Consider the following 23213-nt stretch of genomic DNA (forward strand, 5'->3'; position numbering starts at 1 on the left):
CTGTGGTGGTGTCGGTGAGTAGCTTATTTTGATGGTGAGGTACGCGGTGGTATGTTTATTTAAAAAAAAGTTAAAATAAAATTTAAAATTTTTTAGGATTAATGAGTGGTTTTGAGTTTGGAAATATATTAAAATAATATTTTTATATTTTTTAAAATTATTTCACCTATAAAATTTAGAATTAATAAAATATCAAACTGATTAGAAAAAAAAAATCAAACCAAAATAAATTACATTATATAATTAATAATCAATTAAATATTAAGTAATGAAATTTAAAAAATAAATAAGCAACAAAAAAAATACAATTATAATAAAAAAAATTGAAAAAAAAGCTCAATCTCTCGAACTAGAAAGGCTCAAGAGCTTCCAGGCCTCTAATGTCTGTTTTGAATGTAGGCCCCACTACACTATCTGCAAAGACTATTGACCGCACATGATGTAAGTTGTTTGGGAACTTGGGGAGAGTTTGATGAAAAAATGAATGAGAGTCAAATACTGACAAATGACGGGTCGTTTTGGAAATTTGGTGGTTTCGGGTGCTTATGATTGAAAACTCATTTGGAGCCAATGATGATGCAAGATCATGGATTAAATCATGCATTTTAAAGGTATCTATAACAATACTATCCAAATAATCTTGGAAGAAACATCTTGAGATCAACTCGCGCACATAACGCAAGCCAACTTCTTCCAAGTTCTCATTTGGATTTGACGATTGAAGAATGAGCCCTTGTGCCATCCAAAATTGCACCAAAAGGAGATCCGAGAATAGGTAATCTTTTGGAAAAACTGAACAATAAGTCCTCTTGACCAAGAAGACTTGGGTTGTACGCAGTAACAGTACCCATAATCTCTGCAACACGTTGACTACGGGTAGTTACTATAATCTTACTTCCTCCAGCACCCTTTGATAACAAAGGCTTCAACAACAACCATTTTTGAGCATCTTCATTCCATACATCATCCAAAAGAAGCAAGTATTTCCTACCATTCAGAATTGCTTCAAGTTTTTTTTCAAGTTCACCCTCATCCAAATCCGCACATCTTTCCCCAGTTGCAGATTTAATAATCTTCTGTATCACTTGTTTCAAGGAAAAATCATCTGAAACACATGCCTTTATAATCAGTTCAAAATGACTTTTTACATTTTCATCATCACACACCGATTTGGCAAGAGATGTCTTCCCCAAGCCTCCCATTCCTACTATCGGAAGGACAAGGGGATGTGCATCACCAACCTTAAAAGGTGCAATTAAAAGGTTGATGATGCGTTCTTTGTCTTCATCTCTTCCGATAAGACCGGAAAAGCTATCAAAGGATCGGTTCATCTTTGTTTCCTCATGCAAGACATGACTACAATCAATAGCCTGCTCGCTGAGGTTGAAGTCAGACTTAAGAGCTGAAATCTCAGCTAGTCTTTCTATGATCTTCTTTATATTATGACCCATTCTTAAACGGAATGCATTCATATTAGAACTCGTAAAGAAGTGTTGTACCTTTCTGCTGGTGCTCCCTTTAGTTTTCACCACCTGCCTTTGCAAAGTTTCGCACTCGATTTCGTCCAGCACGTCCTCTGCATCATACAAGACTTCTCTGAGCATTTGGAGCCAGAGCCGAATCCTCTCATTCTTGGATTGTTGCTTCTCAGCATCGGACAGCACCGCGTTGATGGCTTTCAATCTCTCTTCAAGACGTGCAAGGTCATCTTGAAAGCCCCATGCCAAACGAAATTCTTGAACAGCAAAAGAGCCTAACTTCCCTAAAAGGGATTTTGCAATCTCGGCTGCAAAAGCTTCTGCCATTTTCTTATTGAGTGAGGGGGGAAGTGTTTGATAGGAAAAATGATTGAGATAAGAGTGGAGTTCCGCTTTCTGAGTGGAGAGGAGAAGTCGTTGAGTCTTCTTGATCATAAAATTAAGGGACGAAAAGTCAAAAAGAATAAATTTACAAGTAGTTGCTAATAATTTAGAGTTATGCAATTGCGTTGTAGCTTCTCCCATGGAATATTGACCACACATGCTCGAACTCATTTGGGGACTTTGGAAGAGTTTGATGAATCAAGAACTGACAAATGAATCAAACTATCAATGTTCTCCTTTTTTGTAAGTTTTTCATAAGCAGATATAAATATTCTACTAGAAGTATTATAAAAGTAAAATACAACAATTCAATAATATATTAAATATACTAAATTAGAAAATTAAGAAAAAAAAGTTGAAAGCAACACAGAGATTGTAGCTTCTAAATAGTTTTTTGCTTGCTATATTTGTCGTTGTAAATTATGAATGGCTACTTGGGATGCTATTCGTTGTAAATAGTTTTTTTTTTTTTATTTATGTGATGGAGTATTCATATAATTGACGTCATTTACGAATCAGCAGGCATGGGAAAAGTACACAGTCACCCATTATTACAAAGAAAAGCTAAATTACATGGAAAAAGTATTCTACTGTTACAATTTTTTTTACATTGGTTTATATATATATATATATATATATTTGTTTTTTAAACTATTTTTTAAATTTTTTTGTTAATTTTTGTTAATATTAAAATGGTTGAAAATTTAGTTTTATAATTTTTTTTTATTTTTTTTTCTACGAGGTTAGCATGATTTGTAAGTTTGTAGATGTAACATAAATTGTCACATTTTATAGATTTTGTGGGTTTTTAATTGAACTTGACTTTTTTATTCTATTTTTTCTCATATTGTTAAAAAAATTATTTTAGAGAAAAACTATGTTATTAAACTTTATGAAGTAACAAAAATTAAAGGATATAAGAAAAGCCATTGTTCTCCTAATTGCACTGTAGATTACAATAGTAATTCATAGTGTTTTGCTTTCTTTTTTTCTTTTGCTTTTTCTTTTGAATTTTTGTTATGATTTTTTTTTCAAATATATTTTTGTTGATTTCATCTTTTAAATTTGATATTGTTAAGAATTTAGCTTTGTAATTTGCTTCTTTTTTTATATATATATGAGGTTAATGTGGTTTATGGATTTGTTAAGGTAAACCCGGTTGCCCCTGTTTATGAGTTTGGTGTTTGTCTTTTTTTTTAATTGAACTTAACTTTTTTTATAGTCTATTTTTTTTTATATAGTTAAAAAATAATTTTAAAAAAAATTCATGTTATTAAACTTTATAAAGTAACAAAAATTAAAAAGTATGAGGAAACCATTGTTACTTCACACACATTACACAAGAATGACAATAACAATCTACAGTGTTTTATCTCTTCCGATAAGACCGGAAAAGCTAAAAGGTTGATGATGCGTTCTGTGTCTTTATCTCTTCCGATAAGACCGGAAAAGCTCTCAAAGGATCGGTTCATCTCTGTTTCCTCATGCGAGACATGACTACAATCAATAGCCTGCTCGCTGAGGTTGAAGTCAGACTTAAGAGCTGAAATCGTAGCTAGTCTTTCTATGATGCTCTTTATCTTATGACCCATTGTTGAACGGAATGCAATCTTATTAGAGCTTGAAAAGAAGCGTCGTACCTTTCTGCTGGTGCTCCCTGTTGTTTTCACCACCTCTCTTCGCAAAGTTTCGCACTCGATTTCGTCCAGCACGTCCTCTGCATCATACAAGACTTCTCTGAGCATATGGAGCCAGAGCCGAATCCTGTCATTCTTTGATTGTTGCTTCTCAGCATCGGACAGCACCACGTTGATGGCTTTCAATCTCTCTTCAAGACGTGCAAGGTCATCTTCAAGTCCCCATGCCAAACGAAGTTCTTGAACAGCGAAAGAGCCTAACTTCCCTAAAAGGGATTTTGCAATATCGGCTGCAAAAGCTTCTGCCATTTTATTTTTGAGTGAGGGGAGGAGCGTTTGATAGGGAAAAAATGATTGAGATAAGAGTGGAGTTCTGCTTTCTTTTCTGAGTGGAGAGGAGAAGTCGTTGAGTCTTCTTAATTAAAATGTACAATGGCTCCATGGATGGCTTGTTTAATTGGTTGTACTCCTGTTCTCTTTCTTTTCTTTTCTTCATTATATTAGCGATCGATTTAATCCTTAATTGTGTTTGAGTAGTTGACCAAGAAGCTATAATCCCACCCTACGTGTTTTCTACGTGCCCAAATGTGAAGTTGAAGAGGGAAAATAATAAATAATAAATTAAATACATTATTAACTTATTTGATACATTATATTCGATATCAATTGAAATTGTGGCTTGGAAAACAGGGATATGTTTGTCATTTAATATCATGGCCGCCAACAGTTTCCACGTTTCACACCGAGGAATCACTAAAATGCAAAGTCCACATTCCCAGTAATTGCCAAAAGTTTCACAAAACAAGACCCCACCGTAAAGTATCACTAAAATGCGTTCAAATTGACTTCATTGACTAATCACCAGGCATCTTCCCTCCCGGCTCCTTCTAACGTGTTGACAGGTTCAGCCTCCATGATGAAACACCTGGACCTGCGAGCAAGGGCGTAGGCATGCATTGTTTAGGGTGGGCTCTATCCTACATCAAGATTTTAACAATATTTTATTATTATTATTTAAATTATTTTTATATTTTTATATCGTTTTAATACGTTGATTAATAATAAATTTTTTAAAATAAAAAATATTATCTTAATATATTTTCATATAAAATATTTATCAAACATCTTTTTATTATCTGTATATCGATTTGATTCACCATTTTCAGCGTTGATATGCTTTTGCCCAGTAAAACTCAATCTTACAATAAGAGAACATTTAGGACTCTTTTTGGAAATCAATTTCTTCTGATGCATTTTTTTCTGTTTTTAAAAATATTTTTTAATTGACATAATGGCGACGATTTAATTAATTAAATTCACTCAAAATCAAAACTTTAAATTATTCACTAAATCACAAATTAACACATAAATTAATAATAATCAAAGTTTACTGGTAGGTTATGAAGAGAGAGTTTGTAATCCGTGACGGTTGATGCAATCTGTCAGCAAAAGTGAAAATGATTAAAACATGGTTAAATAATTAGCTTAGAGAAAGAGAGAGGGGATGTTTTTACCGACGGTGGAGATTGCGCAAGAAGAGCGAAGGAAGGCGTGAATTGGAGAGATGAATTTGTTAGGGAATGAGTCGGGGGTGGTTGCTGTTAGTGTTAAAAGTTTGGTTTTTCTGGTTAAAGGAAGCTAGAAGTTTTGTTTGAGGGTCATTCTATTTTCCAAGAAGATGGCGGTGGCTGTGGTGATGTTGGTGAGTCGCCAGTTTTGACGGAGAGGTACACGGTGGTGATGTTTGTTTGAAAACAAAATAACGGTTTTTCAAAAATCGGTTGGGATTAAGGGGTGGTTTTGAAGTGTGTTAGGTATTTTTATATAAATATATTAAAATAATATTATTTTAAAAAAATTATTTTTAACAAAAATATATTAAAAAATTTAAAAACATAAAAAATAATTAATTTAAATAAAAATTTTAAAATTTAATGAAAAATAGGTTACACACAACCCAAAAAATCTAAAAATTTATAAACTTTTAACAAGCTAGGTCCCCACTATATTGAAATTCTTGAGGACTGTTGTATTACTGAAACATATAGTTATTGGAAACAATAACTATATGTTAGGCATAATTATTTAAATGATCACACACAATATTTTAAATAAGATAAAGACAAATGTTGATCTTATTAATGACAAATCATCAAAGCAAAGGAAATTACACAAAGCAAACACTCCAAGCCAATAATTCAGAACAACCAAATGTTTATCAATTTATTAATGACAAATCATCACACACAGCTAGCCAAGGAAATTACACAAAGCAAACACTCCAAGCCTTAAGTTGATCTTCGTAAGTGACAAACTGTTGTAGAAGATCTCAGCCGACAGGACCCTCACAGTAGTAAACCTGAAGAAATTAGACAAACATAGAATTTAATAATGATGTTTTAAGTTCAAAGAAATTTAAATTGCTGAATGAATTAGTCAACTTTGCATTTTATCATGACACGACATGCCTTGTCTTGTTCTTTTGGTCTGGTTAAATCTGATGGAGTTCCACTTGAACCTGCCCCTCCAAAACACAAGAGGTTGTGTCAAATAAACATTGAAAAGAATTTAAAAGGAAAAAAAAAGGAATTGAAGAACGGATAAAAATGCGAAACTAAATATGATATATTTAAATACTTATAACCCGTACCTTGATTTTAGGGATATGCTTGATCTTGGGCCAATCTTCTCCTGTTCCCCTTATGCACCTTTCGCTCAACCTTGGACAATCAATAATCTCAAGATTTTGAAGTTTTTTTAAATTGCTGATGCACTTCGGCATTTCTTCAATGTTTGGACAGTCTCTGATGATAAAATTTTGTAAGGATTCTGCAGATCCTTCAAGAAGCTGTTCTGGTAAAGCAATAGTTGCTGGTACCGCCACAAATAGTACAATACGAAGAGAAAGGGAAAGAGATTGAATTTTTTTCTCCTTTTCTTCTTCTATAGTCATCAAATCAAGCTTTTCACAATTACTAATAAGTAATTCTTCCAGAGTAGTTAGGCATTTTATGCTTCTTGGCAGAGAAATCAAGCTATCACATCCACTAATAACCAATTTTCGAAGACTTTTAAGACCTTGCATATCTTCGCACAAATTTTGTAGATTTTCACAATAAGCAATGAATAAAGTTTGAAGACACTCCAAACACCCAATCCCTCCTTCTGGCAACCGCTTCTGCTGAGTGACTAGAAGTAAAAATCTAAGGCTGATCATGTACCTCACATCTTTGGGCAGCTCTTCTAATCCGTCACCTGTAAGCAGAGCTTGCAAGTTTTGCAATTTGAAAATAGATTTTGGGAGTCTTTTTATTTTTGCGTTCATCCCAAAATGGAGATATCTCAAGTGTTTCAAGGCGCCAATCCTCTCCGGAAAAGCCTCAAATTCAGAATCTTCCCTTAATTCCAAAGACCGCAAATGCTTAAATTCTAACAAACATTTCTCAAAGTCTGTTGTGCATGTAGGCCCCACTATACTATCTGCAAAGACTATTGACCGCACTTGATGGAAGTTGTTTGGGAACTTGGGGAGAGTTTTATGAAAAAATGAATCAGAGTCAAGAACTGTCAAATGACGGGTCGTTTTGGAAATTTGGTGGTTTTGAGAGCTTATGATTGAAAACTCATTTTGAGCCAATGATGATGCAAGATCATGCATTATATCATGCATCTTAAAGACAGCTCCAACAATACCATCCTCATAATCTTGGAAGAAACATCTTGAGATCAACTCGCGCACATAACGCAAGCCAACATCCAAAATTGTATTTGATGATTGAAGAATGAGCCCATGTGCCATCCAAAATTGCACCAATATGATATCTCCGAATAGGTAATCTTTTGGAAAAACGGAACAATAAAGAAAGCATCTTTTCAAGTGAGTCGGCAGTCTTTGATAGCTTACTTTCAAGGCAGGTAAAATGCCATCTCCCTCTTCTTCCCACTTCTCACTATCTCTCACCGATTCCCACTCTTTTTCATCAGTCTTACCATACAGTTGAGTCCCCAAGTTAATCACTGCCAGAGGAACTTGCTTGCATTTTGCCACTATATCTTTCCCAATTCCAACCAAATTTGGACACGACTCCATTTGCCCTTCCTTGAATGCACACTTGTAAAACAACGACAGACAGTCCCCTTGACCAAGAAGATCTAGTTTGTACGCAGTATTAACAGTACCCATAATCTCAGCAACACGTTGACTACGGGTAGTTACTATGATCTTACTTCCACCAGCACCTTTTGATAACAAAGGCTTCAACAGCAACCATTTTTGAGCATCTTCATTCCATACATCATCCAAAAGAAGCAAGTATTTCTTACCCTTCATAATATCTTCAAGTTTTTTATTAAGCTCACCCTCATCCAAATCCGCACATCTTTCCCCAGTTGCAGATTTAATAATTTTTTGTATCACTTGTTTCAAGGAAAAATCATCTGAAACACATGCCTCCATCTCCAGATCAAAATGACTTTTTACATTTTCATCATCACACACCGATTTGGCAAGAGATGTCTTCCCCAAGCCTCCCATTCCTACTATCGGAAGGACAAAGGGATGTGCATCATCAACCTTAGAAGGTGCTGCTAAAAGGTTGATGATGCGTTCTTTGTCTTTGTCTCTTCCGATAAGACCGGAAAAGCTCTCAAAGGATCGGTTCATCTCTGTTTCCTCATGCAAGACATGACCACAATCACTAGGCTGCTCGCTGAGGTTGAACTCAGACTTAAGAGCTGAAATCGTAGCTAGTCTTTCTATGATGCTCTTTATCTTATGACCCATTCTTAAACGGAATGCAATCTTATTAGAGCTTGAAAAGAAGCGTCGTACCTTTCTGCTGGTGCTCCCTGTTGTTTTCACCACCTGCCTTCTCAAAGTTTCGCACTCGATTTCGTCCAGCACGTCCTCGGCATCATACAAGACTTCTCTGAGATCGTTGAGCCAGAACCGAATTTTGTTATTCTTTGATTGTTTCTGCTCAGCATCGGACAGCACTGCAGCGATGGCTGACAATCTCTTTTCAAGACGAGCAATGTCAGCTTCAAGTCCCCATGCCAAACAAAATTCTTGACCAGCAAAAGAGCCTAACTTCCCTAGAAGGGATTGTGCAATGGTGGATGCTAAAGCTCCTGACATTTTCTTTTTGAGTGGAGAGAGGAGAATTGGTTGATAGGAAAAATGATTGAGATGAGAGTGAAGTTATGTTTTCAGAATGGCAAATTAACCTATTGATTTCAAGCTACGAGTATGCATGTAAAGGCAACACAAGTAATTTTTGTTCCTGACATTCCCTTATTCTTTCATTTGTCTCTTACTTTGGAAACAATCTTCCTAATTAGAATCTATCCCTTACTTGGAACTTCCTAAGCAGTAAGCACAATAGCATAAACAACCTTCGTAGAAAAGCAAGTGATCTCTCTCTCAGAATCTGAGATGATCATGACGTTTTGAAGATGATACGGTGATGATGTATTGTTAATTAATTTCAGTTATGTATATATGTATGATCAAATTACAACCTAATCAATCAAAAAGAATTTTGAACTACACTTACTTTTAAATTAAATAAGATTATAAAGAATTTAAACATTTGTGATTTAACATTGAAATGGAAGAATAAACAAGAGTGAAATAATTTTGAATTAAAAAAAAGGGAATGTCACGAAAACAAAAAATTCCCATCCTTGAAATTCCCTACCCCATCCTCCTCGAGTTAACACTTAAAACCATTTTTAAATGCTAACCTCTCTTAAATTCCCTCGTCCTAAAAAATCATCAAAAACATTCCTCCAAGTCCAATATTCTTTGAATGACAAAAACAGATATGAAAGATGGGTCCTTAATATCATTATACCTTAATCTCATTAAAAATAATAAAAGTATTTTCTTTTTTGTATACAATAATTGAGATTTTCTTTTTTGTATCTTTTTTTTATTCAATGTTAAGTATCTTTTGAGATAGATTATGTATCCATTGATATGAAGTTAAGGTTTTTGCTAAAAAGTATTTTTTTAAAGTGGTTTTTATGGAAAATATTTCTAAAAAATAGATTATTTTTTTATGTTTGACGGTAACATAAAAAAATAATTAAAAAATAATTTTAAATATTTAGTTATATCATGAAAATTAAATTAGATAATTACTTACTGATATTTTTTTTCAAGTTTATCTAACATATATAGAAAGTGTAATGGTGAAGAAAAAAAAATATCACATACTTATATATTGTTTATTTTATAAAATATAACTATATATATATAATATAAATATTTTAAATATGATATTATAGACATATAGCCTTGTTAAATATTTTTGAGTAAAATATATTAGTATTTGTTTTTTTCATTTTAAAACCTTGTCAAATATTTTTTTAAGTAAAATCTATTAATATGTTTAGTTGTATAATGAAAAATAAATTGAAAATTATTTTTTGGTCTTTTGACATATCAAATAAAATAAGTTGAAAACTAATATATTTTAAGTTATTAATATTTTTAAATAGTAAAAGTTTTATTTTTATCAAATATTTTTTGGTATTTAGATAACATTGAAAATAAATTTTCTTTCTATAATATCCTAATTTTATAATACAATTTATATGATTTAAATGTATGATAATAAGTAATATAACATGTTTTCTATTCAAATATGTTTTTTTAATTAATATTATTTAAATTGAAATATTATATGTACTGATATATTAAATTAATATACCTTTATATTATATATTAATATATTCTAATATATTATTTCCTATATAAATATAATAGTGATTTATTATTTTTTAATAATATTTTATTTTAAAGTGTTATATATACAATGAAATATTATATCACTTTAGTTCTTAGATCTTCGAAAAGTGATTTTCAATTTTTATACCATAAAACATTTTTCTCCGTCTAAAACTTATGTTGTTTTTTTTTATCAAAAAGTAAATTAAAGATACTTTCCTAGTGTTTATTTAATGCATTTTTTGTGTGGTATCTCACATATATTTAATGCATTTAAATAAATTTTTTAAAAATTGAAACTAAATAAATTAAGTCATTTTTAAGTGATATTAAGAATATTTTTTAATCTCAATTGAAGCATAATCTATCTCTGAGATACTCTTTAACATTAAATAAAAAATATTAATTATTTATGTTATTACTTATTTTCATTTAACTCATTCCGTTATTATTTAATTTTTAGTCACAAAATCTTTACAATCGAGATTCTTCTATCAAAGAAAATCCATTTTGGACCTGTCCTTGCGTTGATCACGACAAAACAGCACATGAACTAGCCATGCTTGTAAAAAAAACAACAATAACAAAAACATCATTTCTCTCCGAAATTATCATCACTTCTATAAAACTCACGAACTCCACAAAAAGAAGAAGAAGAAGAAGAAGAAGAAGAAGCATAGAACTACGAAAGAACTCAAGCTCAAGCTTAATTTTCAGTATAAAAAATGGGCAAGAGTGTTTTACTGTTATGTGGTGATTACATGGAAGATCATGAGGTGGGCTGCTTTGTTTTATCTATCTTGAATTGTTTCTTGAATCTTGGATTGATGAAGAATTGTGGGTTCTTCTTGTTTTTTGTAGGCTATGGTTCCATTTCAAGCTTTGCAGGCTTTTGGGATTGCTGTTGATGCTGCTTGCCCTGGCAAGAAAGCTGGGGATATTTGCCGCACTGCAATTCATGATTCTGCTGGTTATCAGGTGCTCTCTCCCTCATTATACATATTTAATCATCATATTGGATTCCTTTTTTTTTCTTGGGCTGTTTTTGAAAAAGCTTATTAATTTGCTGATCTTACTTAGTTCAGTCATCGAAGTTTTAGTTTTAGCATTTTTTTTTCAATAATTGGTGAATATAAGGAAGTTTTTATTTTCCTTTTTATGGATTTGTAGTTAATTTTAACTTATTCAAAATATGTATTTGTTTTTCTCTATATATATTGCTTACCTCACACTTTACTTCTATTCATCTGCAGATTATTGGGTTTTATCATTGTTGTATGTCTTCTTTGAGTAGTTTAGTGGATAAAATCTAATACTTTGAGACTAATCTTCACATATATTTGGTATTAAAATTTTAATTTTCGATTAATTAATAAGGTAATAAAAGACATTTTCTTAATGTAATAATAATTTTGTGATAACTGAAATGAATGCCTGTAGTGGCCGTGGTGATCTTAGTGACGATGGTGGTTGCGGTAATGGTGGCAGTGTAGTAGTGATAATATTAATATGATAATTTCTTGATGGGTTGTGCTGAGTGCTAATTTTGATAATTGCATGGTTGTGGTGATGATCATTTTACATGCATTATGTGTTCATCAAGATCCCTTTTTATGATAATTTATGTGTTGTTTTTCTAATAAGCTGTTGGTGGATGTAGCTCTACTGATTGATTAAAGTACAAGCATAGTATATCAATTTCATTAACTTAGTTCTGATAGGTGTTTTTTGGAACTTTATTGATTTTAGACTTATACTGAGAGTCGTGGTCATAATTTTACTCTCAATGCAACATTCGATGAAGTTGATTTTGGCAAATATGATGGGCTGGTGATACCTGGAGGACGGGCTCCAGAATATCTTGCCATGAATGAATCTGTGTTAGATTGTGTCAGGAAATTTTCTGACTCAGGAAGGCCAATTGCCTCTGTTTGCCATGGACAATTGATCTTGGCAGCTGCAAATTCAGTAAAAGGTCGGAAATGCACTGCATATCCTGCTGTGAAACCTGTGCTCATTGATGCTGGCGCTCATTGGGTTGAACCTGAAACCATGAAAGCTTGTGTTGCTGATGGCAATATCATCACTGGAGCTACATATGAGGGGCATCCTGAGTTCATCCAACTATTTGTGAGGGCACTGGGGGGCAAGATAACTGGTTCAGATAAGAAAATTTTGTTTCTCTGTGGGGTAAGTTCTAATTATTTGTTTTTAGTTCTTAATTTTTTTTTGCCATTGACCGAGGTCATGCTTATGAAACATGTGTTGTCTCATAGTTGCTAAGAATCCTTGCTTCTTTTGTTCTTGCTTGCAGGATTTCATGGAAGATTACGAGGTAACTGTTCCTTTTCAGTCTCTTGAAGCTCTTGGGTGCCATGTTGATGCAGTTTGCCCCAAGAAGAAGGCTGGGGACACCTGCCCAACTGCAGTCCATGATTTTGAAGGTGACCAAACTTACAGTGAGAAGCCTGGTCATAGTTTCACTCTAACAGCTAGCTTTGAAGGTTTGGATGCCTCAAATTATGATGCTCTTGTCATTCCTGGAGGCCGGGCTCCAGAATACCTGGCACTGGATGAGACAGTGATTGCTTTGGTGAAAGAATTCATGCACTCTAAGAAGCCTGTTGCATCTATCTGCCATGGGCAGCAGATCTTAGCTGCTGCCGGAGTTCTTAAGGTAATTTTGTGTTGTCTTGCGAGGAATGTGGTGTATTTTCTTCACATGACGCACCTAGAATATGTGCAAATGCAACTAATTTATTGTTGTGTGCACATGTTTTTGTTTGTTAGAAAAACTGGCATCTTTTAACATTTAAAATTATACTCCTTTTAAAATTATAAGCCATGAGAAGTCTTTCCCTGTACAAACTTTAACTCCGGACTGGGTACCTTTTTTTATTAGATTTAGCTCTGTAGAATTTCGTATGCAACTTCTCATGGCTTATATCTTCTCATTTGAAATTCAAACTCTTTGATCATCATATTTAAAGTTCCATGAGAATTGTTTTCAAGGGCCCTTTTATCTTCTATATTTGGAACGTACTTCTCTTGATCATAGAATTACAAATATTATGCTATTTCATGTGTCAGGCTGTATAATCGCTAATATGAATCATCTTTGCAGGGAAGAAAATGTACCGCGTATCCTGCAGTGAAGCTGAATGTTGTCTTGGGAGGGGCAACATGGCTAGAACCTGATCCAATAGATCGCTGCTACACTGATGAAAACTTGGTTACAGGTGCTGCTTGGCCAGGGCACCCTCAGTTCGTCTCTCAGTTGATGGCCTTACTTGGCATCCGAGTGTCATTTTAGCTATTTTCATGTAACTAGTATGCTTGTATCTTATATCAAATAACATGGGGATGTATGCGGTTTCCATGTTTGGGTCTAGGAATCCATCTTGTATCACATGGATCCTTGTCACTTGTATGCGGTTTGCCTGAGCCGAAAATAGACTTCTATACCATGCAAATAAGTGACTTTCTGGATTGTTGGTTGTGGGAAATGAGTGATGACCTATCCATAGGGTGCTGTGAATGAATCATGTGGCCTGATTATAAAGGATGTGGAATTTTGCTTGCACTTGCAATTCTAACTCATTATTTTGAATTTGATTTTGAACACGGAATGGTGAAGATATGTTGGTTATTTTATTGGCAGGGGATTTTGCTTATAATATGAATAATCGTAGACACAAAGAACGGGTCATTTCATGAATGATGTGGAAAAAAGTGGATGAAATCACCTCAAAGATCATGCTGATCGCGATAACAAGTAGGTGAGTTAGTCTCAATGCGATCTAGTCCAACAATAACAAAGCTCCCATTTAATATTTTTATTGGTTGCCATGTGCATTGATCCAACATTAACGAAGAGAGTTACAGTACATTTTTAGTCAACGATAACAAAGAGAGATAAAGAATCCGTTTCTCTTGCACTTGCAGTCTTTATAAAAGCACGAAACTCCACTTGAGAGATGATAGCAATAAACAAAGCTAAAGCTTAAGTCTTATTTTTTAGCATCAGCAATGGCTAATTGCAAGCCACAGAAGAAAGTTTTATTGTTATGTGGGGATTTCATGGAAGATTATGAGGTGGGTTGCTTTCATTTTTATCTTTCTCATTTTGGAGTTGTTTTCCCCCTTGAAGTCTTTAAATGATCGGGTTTTTTTATGTTTTGCAGGCTATGGTTCCATTTCAAGCCTTGCAGGCTTATGGAATAGCAGTTGATGCTGTCTGTCCTGGCAAGAAAGCTGGTGATTGTTGCCGCACTGCAATTCAAGACTCTGGTGCCTATCATGGCTATCAGGTCTCCTCTCTCTCATTTTATGTTAATCTCTTACAATATCCATTTCTTAATGAAAATATTATTTGTTTGGATATAAAATGTATCCAAATTTAGTTACTTGCAACTCCGACTTGGTTCTGTTTAATTGTTTGTCTTCTGATATGGATGCTGGAGTAATGGTAGAAGATGTAGTAGTGATGATCTTGAATTGATGGCGATAGTGGTTGTGGTGGGAATGATAATGATTTTGTGATGGGTTGTGCCCAGTGTTAAAGATATAATAGTTATTATGATGATCATTTTACGTCCATAATGTGTAAACTGAGCTCCCTTTTTGATGTGTTCTGTTGGCAAATATAGTACAGCCACTCATTTCCCTAGCTCTGATATGTGTTTTTGGAACTTCACTTACTGTAGACTTTTACAGAGAAGCGTGGACACAACTTTAGTCTCAATGCGAACTTCGATGAAGTTGATTTTAGTAAATATGACGGGCTGCTTCTACCAGGAGGCAGGGCTCCAGAATATCTTGCCATAAATGAATCCGTGTTAGATTGTGTGAGGAAGTTTTCCGACTCAGGAAAGCCGATTGGCTCTATCTGTCATGGACAATTGATCTTGGCAGCTGCTGGCTCAGTAAAAGGTCGGAAGTGCACTGCACTCCATGCTCTGGGACCTGTGCTCATCGATGCTGGTGCTCATTGGATTGAACCCAAAACCAGGATGGATAGCGTCGCTGATGGCAATATCATCACTGGAGTTATATATAGGGCTCATCCTGAGTACATTCGGCTTTTTGTGAAGGCACTCGGAGGCAAGGTAACTGGTTCAGATAAAAGGATTCTGTTTCTCTGTGGGGTAAGTTCTATTGTTCTAATACAATTACTACCTGTCTCTTACTATCAAGCTTGAGGAAACATGTGTTTTCCTTGTTTACTAAGAATCCTTTGTTCTTTTATTTCTGCTTGCAGGATTTCATGGAAGATTATGAGGTGACTGTTCCTTTTCAGTCCCTTCAAGCTCTTGGGTGCCATGTTGATGCAGTTTCCCCCAAGAAAAAGGCTGGGGATATCTGCCCAACTGCAGTCCACGACTTTGAAGGTGACCAAACTTACAGCGAGAAGCCAGGCCATAATTTCATTCTAACTGCTTCCTATGAAGGTTTGGATGCCTCTAGTTATGATGCTCTCGTCATCCCTGGAGGCCGGGCTCCAGAATATTTGGCACTGGATGAGACAGTGATTGCCTTGGTGAAAGAATTTATGCAATCTAGGAAGCCTGTTGCATCCATCTGCCATGGGCAACAGATCTTAGCTGCTGCTGGAGTTCTTAAGGTAGTTTCCTGTTGTCTTGTGAGGAAGCCTGTTCATAGACTTACAAATACTATGCTATCACATGTCCCATAGCTTATAATCTTCAATGCGAATCACGTTTTCAGGGTAGAAAATGTACTGCATACCCTACGGTGAAGCTGAATGTTGTCTTGGGAGGGGCAACATGGCTAGAACCTGATCCAATAGATCGCTGCTACACTGATGAAAACTTGGTTACCGGAGCTGCTTGGCCAGGGCACCCTGAGTTTGTCTCTCAATTGATGGCCTTACTTGGTATTCAAGTGTCATTTTAGCTGCTACAATGTTAAATAATGTGCCTGTATCTTATTTCAAATAACATACCGATGCAGACACCATGCATGTTTGGGTCTAGAAACCCATCTTGTATCAAATAACACATGGATTCCATATCTGTTACTGGAATCCTTGTCACTTGTGTTCATCTTTGCCTGTGGAAAAAATAGACTTTCATATTGTTCAAAGCAACAACTTTTAGGATTGTTGGTCGTGCGAATCAGTGATGGCCGAGTGCCCCTTCCATGAAACCATGTGCCCATTGATGCTGACACCCATTGGGTTGAACATAGGATCGCAAATCCGATTCCAATGAGATCCGCTTTCATCTATCCAAATCTAAATAAAGGATAGAGAGATTTTTGTATCCAAAGAGAGAAATAGAAATCTTCAGCTTGTTCAGGTATCCAAAGAGGAGATGGAGGGAGGTGAGGAAGCTTATATGGAGACGAATTCGTTGTTAATGTCAGCAATATTTCTAGGGCTTCATACAAGGGGCATCCTGAGATCTTCCAGCTATTTGTGATGGCATTGGGAGGCAAGATAACTAGTTCGGATAAAAGGATTTCGTTCCTCTGTGGGGTAATTATAATATAGCTTGACAAAAATGTCTGGTCACTATAAGAATCCTTGCTTCTTCAATCCGCCCCTTCTTGTCAGGTGTCATTGAAGATAACAAGGGACACATTCCTTTTTGAATCCCTTCAGGATCTTAGGTGCCATGTCGATGCTGTGTTGCCGGAATAAGAAGGTTGAGGGCTTATGCTCAACTGCAGTGCATGAGTGGATGGCTTGCATAGTTTACAGAGGAAAGCTAGGTCATGTTCTCAAACTAACAGCTTCCTATGAACGTCTAAATTTACGATACTCTTCTTATCCCTGGAAGCCAGGCTGAAGAGTATTTAGCAGTGAGATAATACAGTGACTGAGTTGGTGGAAGACTTCATGCAATCATTCAAGCCATTTGCAACTAGAGGTCAGAGGCCACGCAGGGCTTTGCTGCACTAATGAGAGTTTGATCAATGAATATAACTGATTTCATCTCTAAGTTAACGGACTTAATGAGTATTCAGGTGTGCACATGTGATGTATTTTGTACCGAAAAACAAGCGAAATGGAGACTCAATGTTGAGGATGATATAATAAAAGGTAGAGAAGTTCTTGTTCAAGTTCTGGAACTAGAATGAAATATCAGCATATTACATATGCTTCTCAAGTTTAGCAACACCAACATAGAGAATGATGCCTATTTACCTGTGGATAAATTATTTCACATCCTTGAGATTTGGAGAGGAAATGTAGCATCGTGGATTGCACCTCTAGAAGGGACTAGGTGGAGATTATCGAAGTAGCCAAGTCTCTCTAATAGGTGTCTTTGACAGCTATCGGCAGCCATAATTCCAGCTGAGTATGCTCCATGCACAGATCCTTGATGGTCCTCCATGCTAACTGCTTCTCCTCCAAAGAAGAGATTGCCCAAGGGTGCGCGGAGTCTCTCATATGAATCTTCAGGCTTTCCAACCAGATCATAAGAGTAACAACCAAGTGAGTTCGGGTCTGTTCCCCATCGTGTTACAAGATACTGAACCTGTTCCAGCAGAGCCAATGATACAAGTTTATAACATTTTTACATAAGAACCAAATTGAGAAAAAAATCAAGAACAGAGATTATAGGGCAGTGCAGAGGGCTAAATGAAATTTACCGGCTCTGTTGCGTTAGGAAACATTTTCTTCAGCTGCAACATCACAAATTTTGCAGCAGATTCATCAGATAGCTTCTCAAGATCGTAAGCAAACCTTCCAGCAGCCATGTAGACAAGAACAGGATGGCCCGTTGCCTTGTGAAGATTGAGAAAATAGCCACAAGCATAAGATGTGGGCGCAACAATGCCCAAGAGTTCCAAATCTGGCCAAAATACTTTATCAAATTGCAATGCAATCTTGTTTTCACAGCCAAAACCAAGATCCGAAATTGCATCAACCTTCCACTGTGGCAGCTTTGGCTCAAAATGAATTAAGTTGGCCTTGAGAATCCCAAGGGGTACTGTAATGATAGCTGCATCAGCAATAAAGCCTGTCCCATCCTCTACTGTGACCATCACCTTATTGGGCCCGTTGGATATTTTTGTAACCCTACTCGTCACAATTTATTAAAGAAAGAAAATTATTCACTTCGGGAAGCACCATATAACACCTTTTCAATTCAGAAAACAATAATACGTCCAAAATATTAAGATTTGAGCAAGTATACCTGTGATTCAACTGTATATCAATATCTTTTGCAAGAGCCTTTATTATAGGGTCATAACCTTGCACCATAAGACCATGACCTCCGGAAAGAACTTGCTCCTACATGTGAAGAAGTGCCCTCAACAGTGTCAACGTTCAACTAAAGATACACTCAAAGTGACCTTAACATAGCACAGCTTTGTATAGAATTTTGCAATATACAAATTCTGCAATCTAAGATTCTCAAAAACCATTCACTAATTTCTTAGCTTCTGCTATCTCTAAGCAGAATCCTCCTCACACAGTTCAAGACAAATTGCAGCACAATGCAAAGCAATTTAGGAGAGATTCAGAAGATCAATAATCCACTTGCCTGATCCCAAGATTTCAGTGATATCATATCAGCATCTGCTGCAAACCACGCTTCCATTCTACAGATGTACCATTGCAGCACTTCATATGCAAGTCCTTCTTGCCTAAAGACATTGGAAGTTTTCTTAGTAGTTCCAAAACTCCATGCTGAAAAAATCCAATACTTGAATTTGTTACACGTTGTTCTTTTAACCATACCTTAATTCTGGATGCTTATCTAGCACAATCCAAATTGCTTGAAGAACAGACATGTCATCAGTGTGTTCATCTCTTACTTTCTCAGTCTAAAGGTGTAAACAAAGGACTTAGTTTGCTTGCTGTAGAAGAGGGTAATTTCTAATCATAAAAGAAGGGTTCACGTCACAGAAATTAGTGAGAAGATCTACCTCCTCGAGAATTCTTTTGAATGTATCTCCAACTTCAATGACCATCTGTTGTGGAACTTGACGTCCTTCCTTGTCAAAAAGGGTATAACTGAAATGGCAAACCCAAATCCTCATGACAAAAGTTTGGACAAAATTAATAAGAACCACAATCGTAAATCTTAAGGTTCAAAACATTGCAGCTTCGATCCAAGCCTTTTCTACCATATTATAGGTAGTACTGCGGTCTATTAATCAATTAATCATTCAATTAGGAACATGTATAACTTTATTCATTGTAAAAAGAAGTTGGCCAATGTTTGTATGATCTTGTATGTTCTGAAAGATACAGGAATACAGCATTGGTTAAGAAAATTCAAAGCTAGAATGCAAAGGTAATAATTAATATTGGATGCAATTTGCTCCATGAAACAATTAAGAACTGGGATACGAAAAAACTGTAGGATTTGAAATGCATAATTTAACCACAAACACACATAAAATTAATAGGCAAAAGGAAAACTTGGATGTCTGCTTAATGCAACATCTGAAGTGAATTGCAGAGGATATAAATGTAAAACTAGCAATGACTGACCTCTCCAGATCATGGTCATACAATACAGAGTTGTCACCACTAGTACGGTATAATTTAAGCCCCAGACCTCGTATCAGCGGAGCCAAAGGATTCTCATTGCAAACACCATGTAGCCTAGATTGTAACATGAAATGAATTAACACATTGAGGAATCTATCTATCAGTTGCTTCACATTTACAAACAATACATACCAAGGCAGCCCAACACAGATTACAGGCACTGGTAAAGCGAGGTTAAAGAGTCAAATGACACATGAGGAAGAAAAGAGATCTTTTTCTGAGCTTCTAGAGAAATTAATTGGGTTTTCAAGACATGATTAATGAGCATTAACATCCCAAAAAAAAACGAAAATATGTATCAACCTTATCTATGCATGTCAGCATATTTAAAGTGCATTAATTCCCAAAAACCAGGCAATCACATTACTAGAATAAGCAAGATACTAAGCAAGAGAAGGGATGAACATGAGTAAGGTAAAGGTTCCAATAAGATCAAATATGAGTGAGAAAGAAAGAAAAAACACCAGGATGCTCCTAAATCCACTGGATAGCCAAAGGAATAGTCAGTATGAATGCGGCCACCGAGTCTCTCCCGTGATTCTAGCAAGATCACCTTAAACAAAATAACAACGCTTAGCCAATTGATGCATATGAATACCCTATCCCAACATACAACTAAAAAACTCTAGACTCATATGTACATGTCAGTACGCTAACCTTAAAAGATGCATCGTGCAGCATTCGTGCAGCAGCAAGCCCTGAAATACCACCACCAATAACGATGACAGTAGGAATTGAACTGTTTTGCCTCTCAACTTGTGAAGGAAAAGTGCCTACTGATTAGTTGAACAAAAATTAGCAAAAGACAGAACAAAATAAATGTACTTATCAAAAAGTACAGAAGCAAGCAAGCCTGGAGAGACATTTAGCTAGAATATTACATCTAACTTTGTAATCATGGAAGATTATAGATTTTACCTCCGCCTTTCCTTTAAGTAAAAATTATAATAATTCCTGCTACTGATTTTGACTCAAAACTCATCTTGTCAAAGGAATTCAAAGAAACAACTTAGAACATTATTCACAACGGCATTGCCACATATATCATACAATCACAGAATCTAGTAAAAGCAAAATAAATAAATAAAGACAGAAACAAGTTTTTGAAAATCTCATGTCTCAAAATCCTTTATGTTGCATTTAGTGTTTTAGGATAGAAGTGACAGATATAAAGACAGAAACAAGTTTTAAAAAATATAAAATAAATTTGTTTCTGAAACAATTTTGAAGTGAAGACAAGTTCCCTCTATCCCTATTGTTGCCGTATCTTCATCTCTTCTGCCCGAGATAATTAGCTAACTTATAAATACTACTAAATGCCCTCCTATTCAATTTCAGTTCTCTCCCTCTCCATGCCAAGAAAATGAAAAACTCAAACCTTCTAAAAACACTTCAGAGACAAACCTCAAGCACTTAGTAAATCTCCACATTGCAGGCCCCCACAATGCTAACACCGCATCATGCATGTCAACTATCATATCAACATATTTGCTAACATGATCATCCAGGCTAGCTAACAGCCACCTCATTAGCGACTTTGCTAGTAAAATATGTCACGTGATGGTTGCTTTGATAATTAATATATGTTTCACGTTTTTTAACAAAATAAATATTTTCAACTTAAAACATTTTTTTTCTAAAAGAATAAATTGATATTAATTACTAAGAATCTATTAATATTAATTACTACAATTAAATATTAATTTCGACACAAAAGTATCGAACTACTGTTATCATAATTACCCTATCATTTCAGCCTCAAATTCCAAGAAAAAAAAATTCAAAATCAAATAAAAAGAGAATACATTCTGTCATTTGAGCTTTATCAAATCAAAAAATTAAAAGTAAAAATTCAATAAATAAAAACAGAGAATATACTAACCGTTATCAATCAGATTCTCCATTTTTGAATAAAAAAAACACAGAATCAGCCAAATCTTCGAATTATTCTTCAAAAAATCACTGATCGCTCGCGAATGCTTGTTTGTTTAGAAAGAGAGTAAGAAAAACGATGCGTTTAGAGGTGTATAGGAATAGGAAAATTAGAGATTAACTGAGAAGAATGATAAAGAATATATAACAAAATTCCAGCAATAAAATGACTAAAAAGACTGCTCGATGACGAAGAAGAAGAAGAAGAGCAATGGAGCTGCTGCTTCTGCTGTTGTTTACGATTTAGAGAGCTCATAAGGAGAGATTTTCTTAAATTCTCTCAAAATTATTTTTTCTTTTTGAATTAAACCTAAGATTTGAATTTGATGAAGAAGAGACGGTTGCATGGATCGAATTTATTGAATTTTTATTTGAAAAAATCAATCTGTTAATGCAGAAAACAGGGAAAAGAAAAATTGTCTTTTGAGTTACGTGTTTTGGTGCGGAGTTTTCCATTACTGGTGGTTTGTTTATATTTATAGGGACAGGTTGTTGCTTCTAGTTTGTGGAGTAAATTGTAAGTTGGTCCCTGTATGTTTGAAAAATGAATGGAATAGCTCATCCAGTTTTGAAAATTAGTTAATTAGTCCCCAAATTTTAATTATTTTATAGATCTGACAAATTTAAATGTGATACCTGAAATGCCCCATAAGAAAAGGCAGCGGGTCAAGGAAAAGAGGAGGAGAGTAGAGATACGAGGAGCAAAGATATCAAACATGGCTTGGTTCATAGGTTAAGTACTAAGTTGAGTGAGTTAACCTTGGACTATTTAAATTAACATTGTTTTTATTTAAAAAATAAAAATAAAATGACATCATTTTTATAAAAAACTAAGTTCTAACCAAGTTTGTTGGATTAATAATTGACTCTCACGGTTGATCAAATCAACTTCGTGTTGATTTTTAAAAAGTTATAATTTGATCCCAAGTTAATTTGATGAGGAAGCCAATTTTAATAAACAACGAAAAGAGAAAGTTAAAGAAGAGGAGGTAGAAGGAAGAGAGGAAAAGGGAGAGAAGATAAGGAAGAAGATTTTTGTGGTGATTTAATATTTCCAATGGAGATGGAAATGGGAAACAAGGGTAGTTTAGAGATAAAAATATTGAATTGGGGAGTGTTTTTATCAGCTTAGTAAAGGTGACTAGATAGACTAATTTATTCTTATTCTGAAAGTATAGGGACTAACTTATAATTTACTCTTGATCGGCGGTGATGATCAGTGAGGGGTGTGGAGGAAGCTTCGGTGTTTTGCTGTACTTTGGAGGAATGTTGGTGTCGTTGTGCAGTGAATTTAGCTTTTGCGTGGTAGGAAACATCTGGCCCACTGGTTGGCTAATAAGTTGCCACTTGAACCCCACCCAATCTCATGGAAAATCTGAAAAATAAAAAAAATATATTTAGTTTTGTCATTTGTGTGGTTTTTTTTGGAAGGATAAATTTAAGTTTTTCTTTATTTAAGGGGTTTGGTCGGTCGATTGATGAGTTTATTATGTATTTAAAATCTTTTATTTTGG

The 23213-nt window shown here is 34.9% G+C and overlaps 5 protein-coding genes across 11 annotated transcripts; 2 read left to right on the forward strand and 3 right to left on the reverse strand.

Annotated features, from left to right (window-relative positions):
- Positions 1 to 218: 218 nt before the first annotated feature.
- On the reverse strand, positions 219 to 4051 carry LOC133671146 (disease resistance protein RGA2-like). 2 transcript variants are annotated; one of them, XM_062091797.1, is made up of 2 exons: positions 3503 to 4051; positions 219 to 1901 (listed from the first exon to the last, which is right to left on the reverse strand). In XM_062091797.1, exons 1-2 carry the CDS (start codon positions 3806 to 3808, stop codon positions 702 to 704), a joined length of 1506 nt encoding a protein of 501 aa, XP_061947781.1. In that variant the 5' UTR covers positions 3809 to 4051; the 3' UTR covers positions 219 to 701. The 2 variants fall into 2 exon arrangements, with proteins under 2 accessions (XP_061947781.1, XP_061947782.1); XM_062091798.1 differs by having other exon boundaries at positions 219 to 2067; positions 3503 to 3642.
- A 1645-nt stretch (positions 4052 to 5696) lies between these two features.
- Positions 5697 to 8636, reverse strand: LOC133670855 (putative disease resistance protein RGA3). Its single transcript, XM_062091450.1, has 3 exons — positions 6150 to 8636; positions 5968 to 6017; positions 5697 to 5858 (listed from the first exon to the last, which is right to left on the reverse strand). The coding sequence occupies exons 1-2, from the start codon at positions 8634 to 8636 to the stop codon at positions 5991 to 5993; spliced, it is 2514 nt and encodes an 837-aa protein (XP_061947434.1). The 3' UTR covers positions 5697 to 5858; positions 5968 to 5990.
- A 2126-nt stretch (positions 8637 to 10762) lies between these two features.
- LOC133671610 (protein DJ-1 homolog D-like) lies at positions 10763 to 13815 on the forward strand. The gene is made up of 5 exons (XM_062092412.1): positions 10763 to 11008; positions 11094 to 11210; positions 11982 to 12422; positions 12547 to 12909; positions 13357 to 13815. The coding sequence occupies exons 1-5, from the start codon at positions 10958 to 10960 to the stop codon at positions 13543 to 13545; spliced, it is 1161 nt and encodes a 386-aa protein (XP_061948396.1). The 5' UTR covers positions 10763 to 10957; the 3' UTR covers positions 13546 to 13815.
- A 58-nt stretch (positions 13816 to 13873) lies between these two features.
- Positions 13874 to 16344, forward strand: LOC133671608 (protein DJ-1 homolog D-like). The gene is made up of 6 exons (XM_062092411.1): positions 13874 to 14011; positions 14178 to 14327; positions 14417 to 14542; positions 14939 to 15379; positions 15493 to 15855; positions 15960 to 16344. The coding sequence occupies exons 2-6, from the start codon at positions 14262 to 14264 to the stop codon at positions 16146 to 16148; spliced, it is 1185 nt and encodes a 394-aa protein (XP_061948395.1). The 5' UTR covers positions 13874 to 14011; positions 14178 to 14261; the 3' UTR covers positions 16149 to 16344.
- Positions 16160 to 22148, reverse strand: LOC133671607 (probable polyamine oxidase 4). 6 transcript variants are annotated; one of them, XM_062092406.1, is made up of 11 exons: positions 21650 to 22148; positions 20425 to 20543; positions 20232 to 20320; positions 19708 to 19821; positions 19137 to 19224; positions 18949 to 19034; positions 18752 to 18854; positions 18401 to 18498; positions 17853 to 18282; positions 17404 to 17737; positions 16160 to 17148 (listed from the first exon to the last, which is right to left on the reverse strand). In XM_062092406.1, exons 1-10 carry the CDS (start codon positions 21669 to 21671, stop codon positions 17420 to 17422), a joined length of 1467 nt encoding a protein of 488 aa, XP_061948390.1. In that variant the 5' UTR covers positions 21672 to 22148; the 3' UTR covers positions 16160 to 17148; positions 17404 to 17419. The 6 variants fall into 6 exon arrangements, with proteins under 6 accessions (XP_061948390.1, XP_061948391.1, XP_061948394.1 ...); XM_062092407.1 differs by having other exon boundaries at positions 16160 to 17153; XM_062092410.1 differs by lacking the exon at positions 16160 to 17148 and adding an exon at positions 20686 to 20749 and having other exon boundaries at positions 17265 to 17737; positions 20425 to 20540; positions 21650 to 21666.
- Between the last annotated feature and the right edge of the window lie 1065 nt (positions 22149 to 23213).

This window comes from Populus nigra, chromosome 13 (genome assembly GCF_951802175.1).
Source record: "Populus nigra chromosome 13, ddPopNigr1.1, whole genome shotgun sequence".
Lineage (NCBI taxonomy): Eukaryota > Viridiplantae > Streptophyta > Magnoliopsida > Malpighiales > Salicaceae > Populus > Populus nigra.